The sequence below is a fragment of the Capsicum annuum genome, chromosome 7, assembly GCF_002878395.1.
Source record: "Capsicum annuum cultivar UCD-10X-F1 chromosome 7, UCD10Xv1.1, whole genome shotgun sequence".
Taxonomy (NCBI): domain Eukaryota; kingdom Viridiplantae; phylum Streptophyta; class Magnoliopsida; order Solanales; family Solanaceae; genus Capsicum; species Capsicum annuum.
The window spans coordinates 208,595,507-208,623,486 of record NC_061117.1 but is presented as its reverse complement, the minus strand read 5'-3'; the positions used below and the strand labels follow the sequence as shown (position 1 = coordinate 208,623,486).

At 32.6% G+C, this 27,980-nt stretch overlaps 2 protein-coding genes across 2 annotated transcripts; one reads left to right on the top strand and one right to left on the bottom strand.

The window, feature by feature from the left end:
- Positions 1-6,603: 6,603 nt before the first annotated feature.
- LOC107878394 (glutaredoxin-C9) lies at positions 6,604-7,430 on the top strand. Its single transcript, XM_016725368.2, is given in 1 exon segment — positions 6,604-7,430. A coding segment is annotated over 1 exon segment (426 nt). The 5' UTR covers positions 6,604-6,618; the 3' UTR covers positions 7,045-7,430.
- A 1,937-nt stretch (positions 7,431-9,367) lies between these two features.
- LOC107878393 (protein ECERIFERUM 16) lies at positions 9,368-20,283 on the bottom strand. The gene is made up of 5 exons (XM_016725367.2): positions 20,146-20,283; positions 18,477-18,861; positions 17,634-17,743; positions 15,621-15,725; positions 9,368-10,336 (listed from the first exon to the last, which is right to left on the bottom strand). Exons 2-5 carry the CDS (start codon positions 18,835-18,837, stop codon positions 9,626-9,628), a joined length of 1,287 nt encoding a protein of 428 aa, XP_016580853.1. The 5' UTR covers positions 18,838-18,861; positions 20,146-20,283; the 3' UTR covers positions 9,368-9,625.
- Positions 20,284-27,980: the final 7,697 nt, after the last annotated feature.

Sequence of the window (27,980 nt, the reverse complement as noted above, 5' to 3'; positions counted from 1 at the left end):
TACAGTTTCTTTTTAATGCAATAGTTTATCACGTTTGATCGGAAAGAAACACCGGGAGATTTCAAAGACTGCAGCGAGTGTGTTCTGATAGAGTGAAGGAGATAGTAGTTTAGGTACACCTCCGAGGGGTTCATCAAGCTAAATGGAAGCGCATGCCAGAGGCTCTTAATAGTTACCCTGAAAAAATATACTCATAAACACTGTTTTTTCCACTCTAGGAGTGTTTTCATTATTTTGAAGTCTAGTTCTAGCAATCACATGAACTAGCAGTTGTAAGTTGAATCACTTTTGGTTGAATAAAATTCTTCTGTTTCGACCAAAAAAACCTTAAACTTATTTAAATTATAATGAAATATTTGAAATTCACTCTTGCCCCTCTCCTTCTTTAAAACTTCATGTCTAATCAAACGGTTCCACATACATTAGTACAATTGTTTTCTTCTCTATAGTTTTCCATTTCATTTTCTAAATATTTTTGGAAAGGTCGAAGGGAGGGTGTTAAGAAAGATAAAATCGGAATGACATTATATGCCATTCTTGTATCAAATCTCAAATTATTTGTTTTATCACCATCGTGGTATACAAATCTCGAATTCGAATTTTGTATATAAAATTTTTTTTGATAGAAAACACTTCTTTCGAATGAACTCGAACTCACATGTGACTTGATTATTAATGAAATTTTAATACAAATAATGAACATTCGATAAAGAAAAAAAAAAAAAAACTAGAAAAGGACATGTGATCTAGGGAACAAAGTGCATGGCCGCACAATTTTTTTTTTCCACGAAAAAAGTCCTATAGTATAATTTGGTGACCGACAATATAAAGGAAAAAAATTAAAATCCAAAGACTAAATAGTAGAAATAGCGGAGAAATTATTATTATTCGGCGGCCGTTTACGTTTACCAAATCATAGAAATACAAAACATGCCACGCCTTTTCCCCTTTCCTCCGAAAACAACTGTGGACGGCTTTAATTTACTCAACTTCTTTCTCTGTTGCTCGGACTCATTAAGATACAGTTATATTCGTATTAAATTTTTTAAAAGTATATATTTTGGGAGGATTTAATGCATATTAAGTGACATTAAAGTATAAATTTTGGGAGGATTTAATGCATATTCAGTGACATTTTTAATTTAAAAGTTCCGAGCAATATGACATCTACTCAGCACTCATCTTTGGAGGTAACACATCGGGGCGCATCTAGGTGGGGATTACCGGATTCATGTGAACCTATGCTCCTCTCTTTGGATCATATATAGTAGTGTTATATTTTTTTAAAAATATTTAAATATAAATATGTGAAACGACGCTCAAAGTACTTTCACAATTTTGATTTGTATATTATCTCCATAATGATAACATGAACATGTTAGAGCATCTTCAAGATATATTTTTGAGTACTGCTATACAATTACGATCCATTTTCTCTCAATGGATACAAAACACCCTAATGTCTCTTTTCTTAACTTTATATATTTGATTTTTTACAAATATCAATCTATTCAAGATCAAACGCAAAACATAAAATTTTAACAAAAAAAACTCTTATTAACCATGTGAAAAACAATGGTGGAGGCTGAAGCAGGACCAGCTCCCAGTTTATAAGTGTTATTTTATACTAATAAAATATTACACGTTAGCTTTGACTGTACAACTTCACAAATTATACAATTGATAAGCAATAAGAACTAGGCATGTGTTTTATTTTTTAAATAAGTAAAAAGAGAAACCTTTCATAGTGGGACTGCTGAATCAGTCCTTACGTAGTCTAAAATCAAAATCGAAATTGCCTTCCTTATCGACAATAGTAAATTCAATATAATTTTATAAGTGAAGTTAAAAATTTAAAAAAATATAAACAATAACTTTCCTCTACCTTTATAAAAGAAAGAAGATACTTTCGGTTCATTCTCAATATTTTTTTTTTTACCTAATTTGAACCGACAATATGAACGGGCTCACAAAAATTAAATTGCCTTTCTTAACAGTTTAAAAGAGGACAAAAACATCAGCATTGAATGAGATGACATATTGGTATATAGTAATTTATATATTTTTCTAATTTCATGTTTTAATTAGCTATACAATGACGTATTGGTAACTTGTTGGTATTTGATTAATGAAAAAATGGTTTACTTGTGGACATAAATAATTGAGTCACTGTTTCTAGCACAACTTACAACAGCAATACAAAAAAAATCCACAGAATTAAAAACTTGTCTTTTAACCATATATGTGTGCCAATTAATGCATAGAATAGTAATATGTCAAATTGTCAATTTGCAATATCCCCACATATTTAACCCTATGATTGCCCATTACACTACAAATTTTAATGATTCAATTTATTAACGAGAGATATCTCAGTATAGGATAGAACATACAAATACGATATAACTCAATATAGTATCTGACAAGTTGCACTATAATTATAATCCATGACAATATACATTTAATATCTTGTCTTCCAATAGATAAAATAATACATTAAGTTCTCGGAAGGAGTAAAAGTATTATTATAATGGCACGTGAATTTAAGGAAGTAATCAATTTTTCAAGTTTCTTGGAATAAATTTTTATTATTAGACATAATATATACACTAGAAATCACACACTTCTTTTATAATTAAATCATAAACGTAGTTAGAAAATGTTAAAACCTAAAAAGGTCTATTTACAAATAGTAGTGGTAACTTTGAACGATACATTATATGGACACTAAATTTATGGCCTGTAGGTCACTCTCTCTCTTTATGTTTGTCCATCAAGCAAGTTATAACTCAGCAGTAACAAATTAGATAAATGTCATTTTCTTCCATCTCTTTTTCGATTTTCTATTAGGTATTCGGTATCCGCATAAGAGCTCAATAAAATTTAGATCTACTCGATATTACCGTGTCATTTCAGGAGACAATGCTCCTAACCTGATTTATCCATTCTCATAAGTTTGAGTCCGAGCCCGAGTCGCCTTTAATTGATGATAGAGAAATCTCGAACCATATACCATAATCCACGTCAATAATGTCATTTTCTTGTACCGCAATGGGATTGATGTTGGAGTAATGCAGAAATCACGAGCATCACGAGATGAAGTTACATTTTATTATACACTTGGCTGAAAATATTGCTTCATCGCAACTTTTTGTCCTCATTTTTTTCCTCAATTATTATTATTATTCAAGCCTTTTTTTTTTTCTAAAAAAAAGGAGACAATACAATTAAATTTCTGTGACAACTGTAATATTAAAGATGAAAATAACATTTTATTCTTATCAAGTTAAATTAGTTGGCTTGAATAGAATTTTCAATTAACTATGCGTGAAGCATGTTAAAGAAAAACTATTGATTGGGAGAAGTACGTTACACATATAAGAAGATTTACAAGAAAAGATAAAAGAGAAGTATGGTGAACAAGTTGTCTCTATATAGAAGGAACATATAATTAGATTTGTTTAATTGGGAGCATTTAACACACATTTATATTCTGTTTACATGTAACAATATTTTTTTCATGGGGTTAAAGACTTACACTAGCTATTCTTTGGCTGCGCACAAGGCAAGCTCCATGCAATGAATTTAATGATAAATTATATAAAAGATTCTTAACTCGAGATTCTATTTGAGAGTTACTTAATGATAAATTATATAAAAGATTCTTAACTCGAGATTCTATTTGAGAGTTACGTGGCATAAATAATTGATCATAAATGAATTTGAAAGAAGTTTATGAGGAATATATAGTTATTGAAATCATAAAAATTCCATTTTGTAACACAATAATTTGAATTGGTCTATTACCTACCACTTGACTATTTAGTTAGAAGTTCATGTTTCTGGAAAAGACTATAATAAAAATGCATAGTAGCCTTCAAAGATGATTCTTTGGTTTTTCGACTCGCTTCGACGATTTTGCCCTTTAAGTGATAAGGGGGTGAGCCACTCCAAGTGAAAAATGATAGTAAATTCCAAACTTGCCCAAGCTCATTTAAACTAGCCTCAAAAAGCGATTGGAAAACGAAGGTCTTCCTTCTTAATTATATTATCCTTATTAATTGATGTCTAGTAATAGATATTGAAAAATGATTTGGTGAATTGAATAATTAATGCTAAAGATAAACATGAAAAAAAAATTATTTTTTTTAATTTGTCAAAAATAATAAGTATAAATGAAAATTAAATTTGAAAAATAACATATTATACTATAGACCAAATCAAACTATGTGCTAGTATATTGTGAAGTGTTATGTAATCACAAAAGGACATCCGCGTTATGTGGCGGGCGTAATTTTGTCGTTATAATAAATTCCACGTCATCACCTACGTGGTACGTCACAATATTTTTTAATTATTTTATTAAAGCAATATTGTCAATGCCACGTTGTGGGACCCATTCTACCCTCTAGATCCTATCTATTGCTTATGTCATCTCCACAGCTGCTGACGTAGACTATTACATTTGTTTCCTAAATAAAACGCTGTCGTTTAGCTGACGTTGTCATTGCGCACCGTCCGCTTTAATTACTCCACCTGTTTACGTCACCCTCAATGTGTTTTTCAATTGTCTACACCTTTTCTTTTAAAAAAAGAAAAAAACTATTGTTAAAGATAAAATTATTGGGAAGATTATTTTATTTATGTACTCGCTTAGGAAAAAACATTAAAGACATAAATTTAATACAACTTTCTATTTTTACCCCAAAAAATAAAAAACTGATCTTGTAATACATTTTCAAAAGTTAATTAGTTGTCAAATCATAAGGATAAATTTAAAAAAAAATTCAATGATTCATTTATTTTAAAATATCAATAAATACCCCAATAATTCATTTATCTCAAAACGGTGGGAGTATCAAATAGTCAAAAGACTGAAAAAGAGTAGAATAAATATTCCTTGATTCGTACAAAATCATCATGACTTAATTGATGAAGACGTATTAACAAATCTAAATCTTACAAGAATTTTATAAAGATAAATCTAGCTTCACAATTCTTTTAAAACTTTTTAAAATAAGAAAAGATACATATTAGATTTGTTTGGAAATAACGTTTTCACCCCATAAAGATAGAAAAAATTATCTTTCTTAGATTTTATACTTGAGTGGATTTTATCTGAACATATTGTTGTTGTTATGTTTGATTGAGATATAAGCTTTATGCTTCACCTTTTTCGAAACTAAGTTTAATAATTTTGTAACGACAAAGAATGACATAATTTATTTCTTTTTGGTTCGCTTTGGTGTTTCGTGTTGTTGGAGTGTCAACTGATCCAGAATTGTGCAGCGTAAGTAAGGTTTGTTATAAGTAAAAATACTTACTAGCAAAAGAAATTTTCATTCTTCACGACTAAAGTACGAAACATTTGATTAAGAATGAAGAGATCTTATTATCCATCCGATCACGAATGTTGATGGTAAAAAATAATATAAAAACGAAACATTTTTTTTTTGCAAGTTGCAACGTATAAAATGGGATAACAATCCAAAATTAGAGAAGTGTTACAAATTGGAATGTGTAACAAAATAAGCCAATTAAAGGAATAAAAACGAAATAAGTGACGTCGAGGAATGATGAAACATCATCCATTTTAAAATTAATAAACAATTTAACAGTTTTGACTATAATTTTTTTACTTTACACGAGTGTTCTAATTTATTTTTTTATTTTTAAAGATAAAAATAAAAGGTATACATTATTTTCGTAGATTGCGTTCATGAAATTATATAAAATACGTTATTGTTGATTACAATTTCTTAAGAACCTTTATAATGTAATTTTCAAAAATTTAAATCTCTTACCAAAACTAATAATTAAGAAAGTTGAATAAGCATATCAAGTGTATTAGCTGTTTTTTTGGTCTTTTTACTCCACCTCTCAAGTCAAATCTGATAAAGATATTATATCTAAAGGTATATTGGATATCTTGTATGTCACATTTAAATTTAATGGGTTAAGTTAAATTAAAGTGTAAATCAGCAAAATACCTAACTTTATATAGCACCTTTAATTGGGAGATTAGGCCAACAATATTACTATTTCTTGTCAAGTATTTATTGGATAAATTAGCAACTCACAACTTAGAAGTAATTAGTATGTGTATCCAAACTATAGGATAAGTTAATCTAACATGGTAATCCCACATAAAACTTCAATCCTAAGCTCGACTACTAAAAATTCCATTGTCAAAAATAAACTCAAATTTAATCAAAGTCCAATATAAATATCGATCAAGTCAATTTAATAGCTCAATTAAATGACTATCTAAATTTTCACCAAGATAATAATAAGTTTAATTCTGCACAATATAATCTCTTTCCCGATTTTCCCTTCATCCTTTTTAATCATTAAAGGTAAAATAGTGAAGAAATAAAAAAAAAAATGTGAGTAAGGAGGTAAGCAAATGGTACCCACTTACATACACATCACAGGCAGATGATGACATATTTTAACGTAAGCCACAACTTATCTTACGCGTAATATATCGTAACTGCCGTTGACAGGCCGACCCCCGTACCCCATCCACCACCCTAGAACCTTTATATAAATTACACCATATCTAATCAACACAAAATCAAAAAACTAACACAACACAAATCTCTTGATCTAACTTTCATGATGCAACAAGCACTTCCATACAAGTGATCATATCTACCTACACCTCATGATGTAACTACCAGGAATTCATCCTTATACGTTAAAGGTTCAAAAGACGACCTTAAAAAGGTTGTTAAGGACAACGCAGTTATAATCATAGGAAAACGAGGTTGTTGCATGAGCCATGTAGTCAAGCGTTTACTTCAATGTCTTGGAGCAAATCCCACTATTTATGAAATCGAAGATGAAGACGAAAATGAAGTTGTTGATGAGTTGGAAAATATTATCAGAGATAAATGTGATGGGAAAGAGGCTGGAAAGTTGCAGTTTCCAGCAGTGTTTGTTGGTGGAGAATTGTTTGGTGGATTGGATAGAATTATGGCTGCTCATATTACTGGAGAGTTGACTCCTGTTTTGAAAAAAGCTGGTGCCTTGTGGCTTTGAGCTTTTTCTTTTTTTTTTTCTTTTTTTTCGAAAACGAAAAGAAGAATCTATCAATGAAATGATTTCACCGAATTCATGAGAAATAGGGCTTTGGGTGGGTTTTTCTTTTTCTGCCTATTTTGTTTAATTGTAGTTTTAGACTAATTGTTGAAGTGAAATTCTTTTCTTTCCTCTTCTCTTTTTTTTTTTTTCCACTTTCTTTTTGGAAGTTGGGTAATAAATCAAAAGGAAATCTTAGTATCCTAATTGGTTGATTATTTGAGTTTTCGTGTGTGTTGTTGGTGAGAGTTCGATTTTTCTGCCTCTCCCGTTTCTTGTTCCGCTACCCGGGATTCTTCGGAGAGAAAGGGAAATTATTAATCAAATAAATTTTTGGATCTTGAAAATATTATGCTAAATACTACAATATTGTTTATATAGGCGGATTTGTTCTAAGAGATCACAACTTTGCTTTGTACTGCTTACGAAATCTAATAAATTTGGAGTTTTTATAATGTGTTTTGAAGTTCGATTCATGTTGAAATATTTTAATTTGAAGTTAAACTATTTTCTATCAAAAGCGAATCGGTGAAGGCTTGTGGCTTATGCTTGGCTTCTGAGAAATATTTTAATTTTGCTTGGTTTCTGGTTGTACTTGACCTAGATTTTCTATTTAGTTACTCTTTTGATTTTAATTTATGTATATAAGCCTGTATTGTTTTAGCTTATTTTGAAAATAACTTATATCTTAATTTATTTATTTTTTAAATTTTATTTATAACGAAAAACATCTACTGATATGCAAATCTTATGAAAAATCTAAAATCACACGTTTATTTTTAAAAGACTTATATTTAAATAAACAACTTTACATACCTTAAATTGGATGAATATATTGCACCCAAAAGTAGCTTAGTAGTCAATGAATTGGATTGAGAACTTGAAGTCTCTGATTTATATTTCAACAGAAAGAAAAAAAGTAGGTGTTTCTTCTTTTCATTTGTCCTAATCTTGATGAATGAAGTTACTTGATACCTATTAATAGTAAAAGATGCTAAGGTAATAAATATCTGTTGAATCTAGTCGAAGCGTACGAAAACTAAGGCGAACACTATTATCATAAAATAAAATGAATGGGCATATTTATTTAAGTTGACTAGTACTTTTCTTCATGGGTCTACTTTAAAAATTAAAATGGTGTCATGAATTACATTTTCCACAATGCTGTCTGCCAAATTAGAGTACAAAGATAGAAGAAAAGGAAACCTAACAAACAAGATATTTGATGTACCATCATCTCTATCTTCAAATTTTAAAGTGGCAAGTGTAACTTCTCTGCATAAGCCTTATCATTTCAACGACCTTTCTTTTTCTCCAAATTACTCCACCAAATTTCGTCCAATATACTAAAAAATATATATTTCTCCTTTACCGGTTTACTTTAGCAGATGATGAGAGTATTGATTTTTTTTTCTTCTATTTAACTTTTTATTAAATAAGTACTTTTCAAAATACTTTTACTAGTTATCAAATTCAAATTTTTAAAGTCTCTCCAGTAACAATTTTAACACTTAAATAATGTTCTTTTTAAGAAGAATGCAGTAGTAGCAGGCGTTTGATCATGAAATTTTTTTCGCATCAAGAAGAATGCAGCAGTAGGCATTTGATCGTGAGAATTTTTTCAATTTTCTTTCTATAATATTATTTCGCTTTAGTGAAAAAGGTGAAAATAGAGTGTTTGAACATAAGAATTATTTCAGTTTAGTGAAAATTATTTTTAGAGGAGTGAAAACAAGTTTCTATTTTTTGCACGCCTATTTCTCTCACAAAATTTCAAAAACAACTTTAACTGACCAAACAACCAAACACAACACCAACCTCCAGCTTTGAAAAATTATCATTTTCATGGCGAAACAGTAAGAGAAATGAACAAGGGAGGGAATAACTAAATCATGGAAGAAAATGAGCTCAAGTCAACTTTCATTGGAGGCAATAAGTCGTTTTCCAATGTAAAATTAGCTGGAATAGGTTATATGAATTTTTTTGGGTTCCAATTGATTGATCAATGTCTTGAAAAACAATTGCAATTGTTTTAAGCTTTAACTTTTGCAACTTATCCATGTATTAATAATTTCTCCATGAGTTATACAACTATCTGATACCTAGTACCTAGTGCTGAAGTAAGTTAAATCATGTACTATAAAATTAATCTAACATTTGATTTACAAGTTAAAAACTCACATAACTAATACATGTGTCTTATACGGTGTAGAAAATGGACTAACTAATATCTGCAACAAACGACCCCATAGGAGTTTAGGACTTCGGACCAACGGAAAAACACTTGAACGAATTGAAATCTGTCGTGTCAACTTTAATCCCAGTCAAATTATCCTGCTATATGTGTCGAAGTGGAAACACCCTCTACAACTACAAATTAGTAACTTTGTTACCTCAGCTTCAGTTGACAAAGTCAGATTTTTAACACAACTTGTAGAGGATAACAATCAGAAATAGACACTTTTGTGCCGCGATGTGAGTTTAACAGGGAAAAAATTGCCCAAAAGGATGAGATGATCACTGCTCAAAATGTGGGGTTCAGTTACAATGTGTCAAACCATGAATCAAAATCATCCATAATTTTAGACTTGGAGACAGGCTGAGAAGCAGATGGTGTACGATCAGCAGTGGAGTTTACCTTGCTAGGAGGCAAACGCTCGTTTTTGCTAGTCACAGTGGATGTTTCTTTGAGAAGATCATCCAGTGTATCGTCCAAACTGATATCTGATATTGCAGGTTTGGCCAGATCATGGCCTCTCTTGGGCTGGGATGAAGTCCCTTCTGACAAAGGAGCTGGTGTTCCTGCTTGTGTCACGGGGTAAAGACGAATAGACTGGTCGATTACATTTGTGGACTCAGAAATTTCAATCTTGGTGACTGAATCAAGAAGCATGTCAAGCTCTGCCTCTGCAGCTGCAGCCTTAAATGCAGACGGTTTCTTAGAAACAGAACTCGTGTTGAATTCTGAAGTACGTATCAGTGTATCATTTTGTCCAGATCCTTTGGATGGCCCAGCCTCATCCTTAAAAGCAGTCGAAGGTTTAGAGGATTCATCATCTAAAGTTGGATGACTGCTACTGCTGGTTGTGGTGCCCAGATGCGAGAATTCAGAATGTTGATGCCTGTTTTTATTGCTATTGTAGACGCTAGTGGAGATTGGTGAATTGGAGTCCTTTTCGGCTATTGAACTCTGGCTCGAGGCTAGACTGCCATCATGTTTCTCTTCAGCTGCTGCTTGCGACTCCACAGCGCACTGCCAGTTATGCACATTACGTACATGTATTAGACTATATTACAAGATGGAACAAAAACATCTTACAGGCGTTCACAAAATAAAAGTTTAAATAAATATTGATCATTCTGAACTATTAAGTACTATTCCGAAATATAGTATACTCCATATGTGATGTAAAACTATCTTTTCTTGGACTTTAAAGACCTGACACAATGCTGCTTAAATTTAAAATGATAGTTTATAAAGGCATCCTGTGACAGCAGAACATCCAGACCAACTGATAAGGAACTATGCTGACATCCCAAAGCGACCAAACATAAGAAAACAAGGTTATTTTACAGAGTAAAGAGGACATCGTTTAGAACTTAGCCTCACCCCCCCACCCCACCCCAAAAAATAGCTCGAGAGTCATAGAAGGATGGCTGCTAGTAACCTCACTGTTATTAGATTAAGTTGGAACCTCATAAGTTGGAACTCCCGTTAGTTCAATAAAATTGACTATCAGGCAATTCAGAAGCACAATTTCTTTTCTCAATTCTCACTATCCTCACCCAATAATGAAACACACATACCTAACTTTACATTCTATATAAAACATGAAATCATTTTACGCCATTTAGGACACTGAAGCGGCAGCATGATAAATTCTAATGGAGTAGCTGGAGAGGAAACCACCTATCTTATTGCAGGATTCATCTGCATCATATATGTTGTGCAGTTTTATGCTCTTATTAGGTGCACTACCATGCGACAGCTGTGGACAGAAGGTCTAAAATTCATTTTAAGCTCTCTGAGAATTAATAGAGAAAATATTATTGAAAATTGTGTCTCTAAATTATTACATTGAGACTCTATTTATAGACACTACATTCCAATCCTATTCCTAATAGGACACTACATTACAATCCCTTTCTAAGTAGAGTTCTATATGCTATTCCTATTCATATTCTAACACTTCCTCTCAAGCTGGTGCATACAAGTCATATGTACCCAGCTTGTTACAAATGTAATTAATACGAGGACTGGTGAGGGACTTGGTGAAGATATCTGCAAGTTGATCACTTGACTTCACAAATTTTGTAACAATATCTCCCAAGAGTATCTTTTCTCTCACAAAGTGACAATCAATCTCTATGTGCTTGGTCCTCTCATGAAACACTGGATTAGATGCAATATGAAGGGCTGCCTGATTATCACATACAAGTTCCATCTTACAAGTATCTCCAAATTTTAATTCTCTCACCAATTGCTTGATCCAAATCAGCTCGCAAGTTGCTGCAGCAATTGCTCGATATTCTTCTTCGGCACTAGATCGAGCAACCACACTTTGTTTCTTACTCTTCCAGGACACCAAATTACCTCCTACTGAAACACAATATCCAGATGTAGAACGTCTATTAGAGGGTGATCCTGCCCAATCAGCATCTGTATATCCAATGATATGCTCATGGCCACGATTCTCGAAGAGTAGTCCTTTACCTGGAGATGACTTTATATATCGCAAAATCCGAACAACTGCGTCCCAATAACTATCACAGGGGAAGTCATAAACTGACTTACAACACTCACACAAAAAAAGATGTCAGGTCTAGTCACTGTGAGATAATTCAGTCACTGTGAGATAATTCAACTTTCCAACCAACCGTCTATACCTTCCAGGATCACTGAGTGGCTCCCCCTGTCTTGGCAGAAGTTTAGCATTTGGTTCCATAGGAGTGTCAATGGGTCGACATCCCATCATTCCCGTTTCCTCAAGAATGTCTAAAGCATACTTGCGTTGAGAAATAACAATACCTGAGCAGGACTAAGCAACCTCAATACCTAGAAAGTATTTTAATCTGCCAAGGTCTTTAGTCTGAAAATGCTGAAAGAGATATTGCTTCAAGTTAGTGAATCTTGATCATTGCCGGTGATAACAATATCGTCAACATAAACCACCAAATAAATACACAGATTTGGTTCAGAATGGCGATAAAACACTGAATGATCAGCTCCACTACGAATCATGCCAAACTCCTGAATAACTGTGCTAAACTTTCCGAACCAGGCCCAAGGGGATTGTTTCAAACCATAGAGTGACTTGCGCAATCGACATACAAGGCTACTAGACTCCCCCTGAGCAACAAAACCAGGTGGTTGCTCCATATAAACTTCTTTCTCAAGATCACCATGCAGAAAAGCATTCTTAATGTCCAACTGATAAAGAGGCCAATGACGAACGGCAGCCATAGAGAGAAAAAGACGGACTGATGCTATTTTAGTCACAAGAGAGAAAGTGTCACTATAATCAAGCCCAAATATCTGTGTACACACTTTGGCAACAAGGCGAGCCTTCAGCCGATCAACCTGACCATCTGGACCAACTTTGACTGTATAAACCCAACGACAACCAACAGTAGATTTACCTACAGGAAGGGAAACAAGCTCCCAAGTACCACTCGTATGTAAAGAAGCCATCTCATCAATCATAGCCTGTTTCCATCCTGAATGGGAAAATGCTTCACCTGTAGTCTTAGGAATGGAAATAGAGGACAAAAATGATACAAAAGCATAATGGGGTAATGACAAACGATGATAACTCAAGAAAGTATAATGTGGGTCAGCATTACAAGTGGATCTTATACCTTTTTGAAGTGCAACTGATTGACTAGGAAGAGGCTGATTGACTAGGAAGAGGCAGGTCCGCAGTAGGGGAAGCGTCAGGCGTAGGACATAAATCATCTGGGACTGATACTGGACGTGGGCAGCGGTGATAAGTCAAAAGTGATGGCACTGTAGCTAGAGATGGAGAAGTAAACGCAGATTCCTCAAAGATTGGTGTGGGTAAGACTGGAGGTATGGGTAAAACCTCAGAGATATTAAGATGATCAGAAGATGTATAGTAAGGTTGAGATTCAAAGAATGTGACATCAGCGGACATAAGGTAGTGACCCAGATCAGGTGAATAGCATTGATACCCTCTTTGAACTCTAGACTAACAAAGGAAGACACATTTGAGAGCACGAGGGGCTAATTTATCTTTTCCTGGGGCTAAGTTATGAACAAAACATGTGCTCCAAAAAACACGAGTGGGGATAAAGTAGAGATATGACTGAGGAAATAGTATGGAATGGGGAACCTTATTCTGGATCGAAGATGATGGCATTCTGTTAATGAGATAACAAGATGTGAGGACTGCATCGCCCCAAAAACGCAGTGGAACATGGGATTCAATGAGAAGAGTGCGAGCAGTCTCAATGAGATGCCTATTTTTTCTCTCTGCTATACCGTTCTGCTGAGGGGTGTATGGACATGATGTTTGGTGAATGATTCCTTGATGAGTCATAAACTCCTGAAACTGGGAGGATAAGTAGTCTAAGGCATTATCACTACGAAAAGCACGAATAGAAACACCAAATTGATTTTGTATTTCAGCACAAAAACTTTTGAATATAGAGAATAACTCGGAACGATCTTTCATTAAGTAAACCTAAGTACATCTTGAAAATTCATCGATAAAAGTAACAAAGTAACGAAATCCTGAGGGTGAACTGACTCTACTAGGACCCCAGATATCGGAATGAACTAATGAGAAAATAGACTCTGAGCGACTCTCAATACTACGTGAAAATGTAGCACGAGTGTGTTTTCCAAGTTGACATGACTCACAATCTAATGTGGATAGACTAGACAAACTAGGCACCATCTTTTGTAGCTTGGATAGACTAGAATGTCCCAAACGTTTGTGAATAAGGTTGGGAGGATCTATAGCGGAGCATGCTGTGAAGGAATTTGAAGAGGTAAGATGGTAAAGGCCTTGTGATTCATGTCTTATGCCAATTGTCTGTCCCGTTTTGCGGTCCTGCATTAGAAAAGAATCATTAAAAAAAGTTATACTACAATCAAAGGCACGTGTCAAACGACTAACAGATGCAAGATTAAAAGGACAACCAGGGATATAAAGAACAGAGTCTAGAGTGATAGAAGATAGGGGTTTGGCTTGTCCAACTCCTTTTGGCTCTGTTCGAATTCCATTAGCTAAAGTAATAGCTGGAAGAGATTGTGAATAAACAATATCAGACAAAAGTGATTTATCACCAGAAATATGATCAGAAGCACCTGAGTCCACAACCCATGATCCAAAGCTACAAGATTGTGTGGTTGAGGCTATTGGTAGAAATATATGCTTACTTGCTCGATACTGAAGATACTCATTATATTCCTTGCCAGATAAATACACCCGTTGATTAGACTGAGCAATATGAGCATTTTTAGTTGGTCAACCATGTAAAGAATAGCATATTCCATGAGTATGTCCAAGCCTATTACAATAACTACACTTAGGTCGAGAATAACATACGCCACGAGTATGTCCAAGCCTTTTACACTTAGGACGCGATCTTCCGAATCGACCTTCCCCTCGTCGATTCTTCATGGACTGTGACGTTTGATTTTCGGATCTTCTCATTAAGGACTCAGATTTAATCATAGGACTTGAACTTCCAATTTCAATATTTTTGGAGCCAAAAAATATCATGCCCAAAACATATCTTGGGAATTTGACTTGAAAATACCAAGAAACAGTTCTGGAAATCTGGAAATTTGAACTTGCAGTTTTTTTTGTTTTTTTTTTCGTCGGAACCCTAATTTCGGCGGCCGGAATTTTTCAAAAGTCGCCGGAATCTGAACAAAAAAATAAGTGGTCGGATCGGAGTATAACAGCGACCCCAAAAAAAAGGAACCACTCAAAAAAATTTAACCGGAGAAGTCTCACGTGCCGGCGCGTGATTGATGTTGTCGGATTTCCGACAGGCGCTTGGGGGCGCGTGGAGGGTGATTTTCCGGAGGTGTTGGTCGGGTTTGTGTCGTCTGAGTTTTCCAATCCTCTTGGTGGTGTTGTATTTTTCACACAACCCACAAAATAAAAAATGGCACAAATCAATCACCGAAATTGACGACGGTGACTATTTTTTTTTTTTTTCCTGAAGTTTCTCACCAACGCTCTGATACCATGTGAGAATTAATAGAGAAAATATTATTGAAAATTGTGTCTCTAAATTATTAGATTGAGACCCTATTAATAGACACTACATTCCAATCCTATTCGACACTACATTACAATGCCTTTCTAAGTAGAATTCTATATGTTATTCCTATTCATATTCTAACAAGCTCAAGACTCATTTTGCAGGCGTTCTTTATAAACAGACATTTCCGCACCTTAACAAAATGAAAGGCCCCATGTTTCCAGCGTATAACCATTAACCAACATTAAATTTTGGGAGATACAACATAGAAGGATATCATAGATAACATCACATACCAGTACCAAAGGAAGTAGATCTGGTTCTATGAAGAGCCTCTCTTGTAGACTAGCTCTTTCAAGCTGCTCTGAAAGAGCTTGCAGATCAAGTGAAAGAAATGATGCCTGCAAATACAAGAGTGACATAGCTGCCATTGAGTTTGATCACAGGTAGCCAAGCAATCTAGATGAGACACAACAACGTTTAAGGAAAATAAAACAAACCAAATCACAAATCAGACATGGCCTGATTAAAAGAAAACTGGTGTTCAGCAGGATTACAATGAACACATGCTATTGCTTCCCAGACAAAGGGATTAAACGTGCCATTAATATGATTTTCCAACAACCCAAGCAATAGTTCACTTCAATAAACATCACTTTATTACCAGAAGAAAGAATAAAGATATGAAGTTAAGTGATATGGAATCATCAGGAATTACTAGTGAGCAAGCATCTCACACATTAACACCTTTCTTTCCTTCATTAGCTGGAAAATCATAATGTCAACTGATTGTTCCAAAACACGTAACACGTGTCTAATTTGACAGTTCACTGAAAGACTTATGGATTTTTCTCACTTATTTACAAGGAAGCTACATTAACTGTTAGTAATTCTTATATTGCATAGTTAACTTAATGCATACCAAAAAAATTCTAACTTACAGTATCCTTATGCAAATAAGAGAGTCATCCTATGGTAAGTTGGAAAATATTAGTATAGCAAAGGTACATGTTATAGAGCCCTACAGTAACGGACTGGGTTTTCCTCAATCTTAGCTTGATTTAGGAGGTTATGCAAATATACCTCTCCTTCAAATTACGACTTCTGTTTCTATTTGGTTTCAGTGAAACAGCAGGGTCTGAGACTAACCCACCACCTATTAGGTGGATTTGATTCAAAAAGAAGTCTAGGAGATTTGTGAAGATATAATTTTAAGCCTTTACATAAATCTTGCCAGGAGTCTATCTGTATGATCTGACATATGTGGATTCCAGAATTATGTTTAACAAAGAAATCAGACCTTGCTGATTCACTGAATGCAGGTTATTTGGGCTGGAGGATGTTAGGGGATATATGTCTGTATGGACTTATTCCAGAATCAAGTTTAAAAAGGTATATATGTCACATGTTGGGAGTAAAAAGGCATCCAAAGAGGTCTTAAAAGGTTTAAAAATCCAAATATCCTCTAATCGGTGTTGTGTTTAACACATAGCATGGGGCAGAATGTGAAGGCTTCTAGGCGATGGAGTTTTTTATGAGTATGGGATGTATAAGTACTTTTGTCAAATGTCAATATTCATCATAAGGTGGCACCCAAAGTAACAACCGAGCTGTGGGTGAGCTGGTTTCATTTGTTCTTTTCAACCACTTGGCCATGGATATACAACATGTATCACTTCCTTACAACAGAACCAAAGCCTCGGGTCAACAGAGTTTCTGTATGTATATTTTAGGTAATCTGGAATGAGATGACTTAGAATTGTTTCAAAGGATGAGCTGAACCAGTAAATCGACTCAAATAAAAGTTTCTGTATTTTGGCTTATGGCGTATGTGTGACTGGTCAAATCTATGCGACTTAGATACTTCACTTGATTTATCCGTACACACTGATTAATGTGAATCCTGTGATGAATGCCAAGCTAAGTTCTGGTAAATATAGATATAATGAAGTACGGGTTGAGGAATAAAATATTTCCTTACTTGTAAGAAAGGTTATGGGTCATTCTTCTCGGGATTTTGCTATTAAAAACTATTGAACCAGAGGGATCATTTACTTTTTATACAATTTCAAAGAAAAGATTGAATTTTCAACTAAAGTGGCAGCATATATTCAACATGTTAATATAACCATAGTATTAGAAGTTTCTAGTCTAACCTAAATGTTAGTGGCATTGAAAGCTGAGATAAATTGTAGTAAATCAATGGTATCAGCATACCATATCGCTCTCTTTATAACTCCAGAAAACAAGAACAGAAAATAAGCGCAAAGGAGACAGACGACGCCATGGATTGAGAGAAGAAAAATCACCTTAGTGGGAGGAGGTGCCTTATCTTCCATAGCAAAATTGTCTTCTGCTATCCACGTTAACTTGCTTTGCCCTTTTGCGGAGAGTAATGCTCCTAGTCCCTGATAAAAGTCTAAAAGATATTGAGTCAGTTACTATAGAGTTTTGACCAAAATTTCCAGACTTGCAGACTGCAGAAAGACTTGGGAACACAGCAGTCTCCGAAAATTTAATAGTGTAACAAAAATAAACATTACTGAAGCCAAACCTTCACATTTTCTAGCATTACATTGAGGTGATAAACTAGTCAGAACTCAGAATCAACAACTTAGACAATGTACAGCCAAGATAAGATTTCAATGTTGAAATTAACGCAATCACTTTTATAACCATGTTTCAAAATCTAAGCCCAAACTTCACTCTCTCAACACTTGTATACTTTCGAAAGAGTGAGTCATACCCTTATCCCTGACTCCAAGTGTGTGATTCTTTTTCCCAAGCCAAAACCTACTCCTAAGAAGTTGCTGGCTCAAAGTAGTGCGTTATACATCTACCCGCCAGCAGCAGAGGGGGTTCAATTCTAAGTCATGCCTAACCCCTAACATCCCCTTCCGCTCGAACTAACCTGAATCTAGTAATCAAACAGCAGACAGAACAATAGTAAAAAGAAAGGGTATGCTCTAACTAGTAACTTCTACATTTCCAAACCATTTATGGCCAACATGAGTTTGAGAAAGCAACAGTTTTCAAGAAGGAGAATAGTGAGCAAGATACCAGTTACAATTGTTATAAACCTTTGACAGGTTATGAATGATAGCATCAAAAAGAAATTCTAGATTGCTAAAAGTTCAGGGATAAAGCATTACCATCAAAAATATCATCAGAAAAAGAAACTTCCTCTGAAGAATACTGAAACTGAGCCTTAGCCTCCGAAAGCAAGTATGCATAATCTGCTCCTTTACTTTTCGGCTCAACTACATCACTTGCATTACTTGGGCCTTCCTGGATCCCAGTTTCAGAATCAGAATTTTCCTCTTCATATCGATCCCAATTCGAGGGGAGCTTAGATTTAGGCTTTTCCTTAACTTGCTTGACGGTAGCATTCTTACCGCCAGCGGGCGTGCCAGAAACAGCAGAAGAACCCTTAGATGCGTGATGTGGATTATGCTTCTTATTAAGAAGTAAAGAATGAGCTCTCTTTGACTTTGCTAAAGCTTTTGCATCCATTTTCTGTAATCAGAACTCTCGATCCTGTAGAACCAAAGAATACCCAATTTGGTCAAAAACATTAACTTTGCCAGCAAACTGATCTCCATGTTAAGCATAACATATATCGAAATATTTAAACAAGAAGTCCCTAAGGATTCTAGTCTTTTTGGTATAATCAAATGAAACATCAAAATTCAACACACCACAATTTGAATCACAATGGCTGCTTAGTTGGGCCTTCGTATATGTGTATGCATATTTTTTTAATATTCGTGGTATCCGGACCACACCTTGACAAATTCTACGGGATACCTTTCACCTCCCATGGTCCCACAAGCATCAGGTACCAAGTAACTCTGTCCACCAAGGCTAGAACATAAAACAACAACAATAGCAGCATACCCAGTGTATTCCCACAAAATGGGTTCCGGGGAGGGTAACGTGTACGCAGTCCATACCACTACCTTAGATGAAGTAGAGAGATTGTTTCCGATAGACCCCCGGCTCAAGACATATAACAACAAAAGAAACAAAAGCGCAAAAGCACACAACAAGATGGGATAACACACTGCTAGATACTAAAGGAAATAAGACACCCACAAGGTACTACTATAAACTATCTATCCAAAATCATATACATCACCGAAACACCATGAACAAGAAACCCCCCAGGCGCAGATACAAACAAAGCACACTTCCCTACTATAACGGCTGAAGTCCTACCCACTAACCCTCTACCCCAATTCGAGTCCTCCACACCTTCCACCAAGCTAGAACATATGGGAAGAAATCACTTAAGGGTCGGTTGGTAGCTGGATATGAAATAAGTTAGTCATGTATTAAATTATAGTTACAACATTTTGTTGGTGTATAGGAAATAAGTGATTCATGTACAAAATTAATACAATGTTTGGTTTAGAGTTTAAAAATCCACATAACTAGTACGTGTATGAGGAAATCTATACATTATTTTACGCAGGATAGAAGGCGGAATAAGTTACAGATGAGTAACTAAAATCTGCATAAAATAATACTACATATATTCCCTCATAACTAATTTACTACTTACTAATATCTACGCAACTCTAACCAGCTATTAAACGACACAAATTTTAACCTGAGATCTCATGGCGCTCAACCCACTTCACTAACCACTAGGCCACACTCTAGAGTGTTGTATGCATAATTTGTTTGTGTATATGCTAAACAATCACAATTGAATGCAACTATGGAAATAGAAACAAAATTAACATCTAATAGGTTATTTTTCTTCATAATAAAGGAACGATTAATGTGAGAAAATCAACTATTTAAAAATTGGCTTACCGCAATAAAAACAACTGAAGCTGGAAAGCTTTGATGGATGTTGATCCACATTTGAAAACAAAGAATGTTCTCAGGTTCGGGTCCTTCAATTTGAGATGGATGGGCCGGGTCGTTGATTTTGGGTTAGTTGAAAGGGATGGGCCGAATTTGTTAGAATTTGGGTTTATAGCTGATGAATAAATAAAGGGAAAATTAACTATATAAACTTATTAGATTAGTTATTACAAATTATAGCAAAACTTTTAAGTTTTCAAGTTATAGCAACTTTCATTTTAAAAAAATATATAAAAAAGGTTTTTTTGTTTTGTTGAAAATACAAAAAAGTAATTAATGAAAAAAGAAATCAAAGATTTAATACACTTAATATACAATTTACCTTCCTTAAATATAGTTAACCTTAATTACTGATATTTATCCAGTCCAAATCCCTCTAATCATTGTTTTTTCCTCCTATTTTAATGCTTGCATTAAGAGTTTTCATCTTCATACACTACCTTCCTCTTTGTACACGATTAATTTCTGCCAGTAAACAAAACACCGTAATTTCGGCGTCAACAAATTGTTGAAGATTATAATTTGAAAGAAAAGCAAAAACAAGTATTTCTTTTGATAAGAAATGTGAATTTTATTAATTTGCATTCAATCATGATACGTCATGGAGACAAGTGGGATTCGTCAGATTTGTTAATTTTTTTTATAAAAATGGATATTTTTCATTCAAAACGAATTTAAAGATTTATTTTTTTGTGTTTTTTAAATTCTCTATTGTTACATTGTTGAATTTTGTACGTTTATCAATTGCATGAAAACTAAAATTGTTGTTTAAATAAGAATACCGAGGGACTTTGAAATTGATGGGATTATGTATGATGCAACAACAAAGTATAAAGGATTAGTAGAAGCAACCGCAACACAGCTGATGATAGACATATCGAACTGAAAGGTCAAGCACAAACAGGTAAAAGAGATTGTATATTTTTAGTGTATTAAATTGAATATTATAGTTGTACGTAATTCGGGTATCTGTTTTTTGAGTATTAATTTTTTTAAATTTAACAACTACTATTTGTTTGTTTGGTGGATGATTGTACTTGGTTTCTTCATTATTCCAGAATTAGCAAATCAAAGATTTTTAAGATAAGAAAGTATTGTGACATTCATACATGCTCAATAAAGGATCAAGTTATGCAAGGCGTCAAGGGATGACAAAGTGGTAGTCTGACTGATTTTAACAAGTCAAAGATTCCAAAATTACTCAGGAGTAATGATATATTTAGATCAGAAAAGTATTGATTTTTTTTGTTAAATATCTATTGTATGTGACACCAAAATATATGACAATGGATATTAATTAAAATACTGAACAATATGTTATTTGTGTTGGCATATAAGATTCTCCATACAAATGACGTATTCTTATATAACAGTTTTTAGTGTACGAAACTAGTATAGCACACAATACAATATCCATGAATTGTTTAATAAATTACGCTGAAATCAATTTATATACTCATTTCATACTTAAATAATTTATTTTTTTTTGAGTTCTCAATGTATTAAGTTGATGTTAAAATTGGTATCGATGAAGTTTCACATATATCATATTTGTACTGAATGAGTTTTATGAATGTAACAATCGATAAGAAAAATTATGTTTTATTTTACATAACCTTTGTAGTGTATGCAATTGATATTACATGAAAAACTATCACGGTAAATATTGAAAATAAATTAATTGATAATTGTTTAATGTCAAATAATTTTTCGTTGCAATAAAGAAATAATCAGTGTTAACCATGATTGATATTGGTGTTTGTCAAGTTTTCTTAACCTACTTTAATATTGTCAACAAAACTCGTCAAAATGTTTTATTTTTAATTTGATGATTACCAATGGTTCCTTTGTTGAAAAGTAAAACTTCAGCAATTACTTCTGGCTTTAGAAGATAAAAGTGGGTTAGTACTATTTTTAACCGAATATGTTTTCGCATTAATATGAAAAGATTGTAACTCAATCTATTTTTATTCAAGTCATTTTTTAACCCGTTCATTTGTCATTACTATGCTAACTTAAGGTATAAGTAGAGAATCCGCATAATAAATAGATGAATTTTACGATAGGATGTAAGTAAAATCATTAAGAAAGCAATTTTATTTAACGGAAACATACAAATGATATTCTCAGCATACTATGACTGTCCATTTCATTTTAGGTAAAAATGTCTTATTGAAAATTAAGTTTAAGGAATAAAACAAAGATTTTCAAACATATATATAAGCAACATATAGAAAATATATGCAAATTAAAGTACGTTAATTGTAATTTTGAATGAGCAATGGTAAGAGTTTCACGTGTATTTTTATTTTTTTTCTCGTGGTAAAAGAATAAACTTTTATATCAACGAGCCTCAACAAATCATCACCTTACTAGTGGCCGTTTAAACATGAGAATTTTTTTTCAAAAATTCTTTTTCACTTTATTTAAATATAACTTTAAATTGGTGTTTGATCATGAGAATTTCAAATATAATTTAAAATTATATTTAAAAAAATTAAAATAAGTAAAAAAGATTTAACTGTTTTCACTTTTTTTACTTTTATCTCTCTCACAAAAATTCAAAACAACCTCAATTTAAACACAATTCCAATTTCAACTTTAAAAAAATTAGTAATTTTTGTAGCTCAACACCTATTAATATTAACAATAAAATGTGAATATTGTGTTAGACAATTTCAAAAAAAGTAAGACTATTTGTGATAGATTAAAAAGGAAAATGTCTCATAGAACACAATACTAATTATCAGCATGAAGACTGTTGCTTTTGACATATATAAAAAGTAAGTAAAAAATATTAAAGTTAAGTTAATTATTAAGGTTAATAAAAAGTAAAATATCAATTCTTAACTTTAAAAAAAATATGTTTACATATGACACCTTAAATTGTGAACAACTTTAATACTTAATTATTAAAATAAAATAAAAAAACGTTGATACCAATAATATAACTTGCCATAATTATTCAAAGCTTTAATTAAAAGTGATAAATGTTAAATGCTAAAAATAAGAAAATAATATAAATAATAAATATTAGATAATTAATTTTCGAATATTTAATTAAAATAATTTTTTAAAAAAAGTTGTTATAACTTGTAATTATTTCTTTAGTCTAGTAATTATTGAAAAGTTTTGCTATAACTTGTAATTAACAATCTAATAAGTCTATTTAGGATAATTTTCACATAAAGGGCAAACAACATAAATTTCGACAGTTTAAACCTTAATTACAAAAAATATTCACATTTTTCATAATTATTGAAAATTCTAATTTTCTATCCGTCGAATACATAATTAGCCCCCGATACAACCAACGAAGATATATTTTTTTCTTTGTAAAGATATATAACTAGTTCTCCGTGTATTTTTTCAGATTTTAGGTCTGTTGAGATACATAATACATCGAACGAAGATATGTTTTTCCTTTATAAAGATACAAAATTATCTCTCAATATATATTTTTTGATTTTGGGTATATCAAGATACATAATCAGCTCCTGATACATTCAACAAAGATACATAACTAGTTGATATTTTTGTAATTACTTTGTAAGGGTGAAAATTTGTGTAAATGTGATAAGTTTAAGTTGTATGTTTATATTTTTATTTCATAAAAAAGGTTGTCGTTGCACTAAAGTTTTCACTATGCGCAGAGTCCGAGGAAGGGCCCCACCAAAATGGTATATTGTACACAGTCTTACCTTACATTTCTGTCAGAGGCTGTTTCTAAGGCTTGAAATCGTATCACATGAAAGCAACTTTACCAGTTACCTCAAAGCTTCACTTCGATAGTTGATGAATGGACCAAAAAATCATTCCCAAAGTGTCTGGTCTTGAATTTTTATCCCTTAAAGTTAGTGGTTTTGAATTTTTGTCTCTACTAAATAACTTTCTAGTGTTTGCATATAAGACCCAACTTGTTATTAATTGGTCATGTTCATTGACTTAAAATGTTCTCAATGTGTGTTGTATGAGCAAACATTAAAACTTATATTTTATATGCAACAAACCTAAGTTCTAACTGTTGTTTATAGCATGTAACTCCTGATTAATTGGACAGATTAATTGTCTTTAAAATATCATGAATGTTTACCTTATGAGTAAAAGTTAGAACGTGTGTCTTATGAGCAACATATCTAAGTTCTAACCCTCACCTGTAAGGCACAACATCTAATGAATTATGCAAGTTCTTTGTATTAAAATGTCTCAATTGATGGGCTCCCAATTGAGAGCTGTTGGGCCGGGTTGTAGTACTTTGGATTTGAAATCTAATGGACTAACAATTTCCTTTTTTTTTCTTTGCCAAATATCGATTTTTCAACAATTCTTTACGAGATCTCTTTAAAATTACTAAAAATTACATATATACACAAGGTAATTTTATCATATTACATAAAATCCCATATTAGAAAATAAATTACAAAAATACCAAATAAATTACTTAAATTCCTACCTTTTTTACTTTCTCTCTCTTCCTTATACATCCCAAATAGCTTCATATTTTTCTCCTAAAATCTTACTACATTATCTATCCAATTATTTATTCGCATTAAACCTGCTTATTATCTCTCCATACCCACAAATTTTGATCTATAATAATCTCTCTTCAAAAAAAATATTCTCCATTTTCTCCATCCAAAATCAACAAAATCTTTTCCGTCCAAAATTATCTCCATTCAAAATCGACAAAATCTTCTCTATTTTCATCAAAAACCAAAAAAAAAAAACCTGCAATTTCATCCAATATATACTTATCTGAATCCGGGAATATATGCTTCTCTGAATTTCATCAAAAACGAATTAAGTTGAATCTTCTCCATTTAATGATCACGTATTGTTATTCTCATTGTTGGTTTCGTTCTTGGTTCTTTTGATTATGAAAAACCCAATTTCGCAGATAACTATTCGAAGCACCGAAGAGATCCAGTAACAATGAAGAAATTGAGGAAAGTTGCCGGTTCAAGTTCAAACAAAAAAACTCTAAAATCGTCAAGTAAGAAAAAAGTTGATGATTCTGGACGATCACGTCTGTCGAAGGTTTAGTTATCATTAAAATATGTATTAGCAGCATTATTCAATGTATAAGATTTCATTATACAGTTGTTAAGATTATATAGTGAATTGTATAAGGTGTTCATATACATGTGAACCACTATTAGATTATATTTATTATTTATATAAGATTTACACATACACGTGAAATTGTTGTATGAGGTTGTCTTTTATTTCTTTTGGCAGTATGATTCTATGTATAAGATTTCATTATACATGTATTAATACTATATTATTAATTGTATAAGATTTACACATGCATGTTTAATAATGTTCTAAAATTTGGTAACCTTATACATGAAACTATATTGTATGAAGATATTGTAGCATTGAATTGATTGATCCATACAAACGCTTCACTACATGTATATTACTATAGCATAAAATTTTACGATGATAGCTGGGAAAGAAAAATTTCTCACGAAAATATTGTACGATGATATAGATATCATGTCAAAATATTTCATCATACATAAGTCTATATGTATGATGAGTCATTAGACATTAGTATACCAGACTTTTACACATTTTATAATGTATAGGAACAATCAATACAATAGTAATTACATTAACATCAGTAACACATTAAAAAACGAACTTCTTTAAAATCTATAACAATCAAAGTTTTCATAGTTATTCAGCGTATAATATAATACAATACATATAAAAAAAAGTAACAAAACTTAACAACTATAATACGACAACTGCAATTTATATTAAAATATGTATTAGCAACACCATTCTATGTTCATATTGATTTTTCTGAGAACTGCAAAAAGCAGTGTAAGATGTTTTTTTTTCATTGAATGCAACAAAGAAGGAAATTTAATGTGATGTTTAACATATTTTTTGAATTTAAATTTCAATTACTATATTTAATAATACACCACTAAATATTGAGTAATTAATGGCGTGAATTAAGGAACAAATTAATATTATTAGATTTATCTTTCCTTAACTATAGCCTAATCAGTTTTATCATACATTCCAACAATGCATAAGGATTGACCAGACGTATGAGTATCTTTCTCAAAATCGGGAGAGAAAGGCTGAAGGGATTTTATGTAATTACTTTCACTTAATAAGAGATTTATGTAGTTTATACTTATAATTACACATAACTTGGTGCTTTAGTAGGTTATATTAGGATATTACTCTGCTAAAAGTAATCAAATATGAACTAACAAAAAGTACTGCTACACAAATTTTTAAATGTTCATGTTAATTATTAGATATAGCTCTTTTCGCCTTAATTTTATCAATAGCCTTGGAAATTATGGAGAAGCAGTACGTATTTATTCATTAACAAAGGTCTAGGATTTGAACCTCGAAAATAAAATGTTACTACCAAAAACCTTTTATTAACTCTTAAAATGACACTTTCTTATACAAATTTAGTTATATAGATTATTCAAGACTCAAAATCAACACCAAAAAGTTCGATGAGATTTCAAAAAAGAAATAGATTATGTCTGTTTGGATTGACTTTTGATTTATAAGTCATAAGTTAAAAATCCTAATTTATAGTTTTTGACTTATTTTTAGTATTTTAAACTAAAAGTCATTAAGTTAAGGCTTCTAACTTATGACTTTTAACTTATTTTTAGCATTTTAATTTAAAATTAAATGATTATAAAAACTTTTTAAATATATTCACACACTTTAAAAATGCTTAAAAATCAATTTTAACTTAAAAACACTTACAATAAGCCAAAAACCAAATTGGCACATAGGCCAACTAGTCCTCGATGCCTAAACCATCAGATAATTGGAGGGGTAACTAAGAGGAAGATTTCTGAACAAGTTGTCAGCACCAATATCTGGAAATCACTGGGTGACAGAAATTACTGTCCACATTTTGTTAGCTGAAAAAGGAAGGTAAACTAAAACCTCAGTCACTAAGAAACTTCTTGAACAATGCACATGTTAAGGATTCTAGCTGTGCATGAGTAGAGAGAACCCAGCCTTTGCAGTTTTCTTTTGTCATATCACATCCTTGTAGATGATTGTGACACCCCCACCCCACCCCTACTCCTACTTTTCTTTTTCTCAGCACTAGTCAAAAGGTAAACATGAACACCTTCATGATAGGCGTCGTTTAGTTGGGAAGGAGTAATCTCGAGATAATTAATCCCAAAATTAGTTATTCCATCATATATATGAAATAACTTATCCTATCATTATGACATAAATGATGAGATAAATAATTCCAGTACTAACTAATAATACCTTACACCAAACATGGAAACCCTTAGTTTTATTCCCAAACTATTTATCCCTTATACTTCACACCAAACGAGCCTTAATAATAGCTTACCAATATGATTTGTGGGGAGATGGCTCAGGATTCCTTCTCCCTTAACAAAGATTTCGAGTTCGGGTACTCCTTAAGAATGAAAAAAGAACTATGTTGGAGGTACAGGCCTTGCAGTATGCAAATTTTGAATTAGTCAGGGCTCTAATACCTAACATCGGATGATAAACAAAAAATATATATATATATAGACTAGTAGTGGTAGTCTAAGATTTGTGGGGCAATGGTTTAGGATTTCTTCGTCTCCTTAATCAAGGTTTTCGAGCAAGTGAAATTTATTTTGTTGGAAGCGTATAGGCTCTACAACGAGCAAATTTGAATTAGTCGGGTCATAATGGGGTACCTGACGCCGGGTGGGGGAAAAAAGATATAGGATTGTAGTGGCAGCTTTCTTTTTAGCCACCCCCTTGGCGTC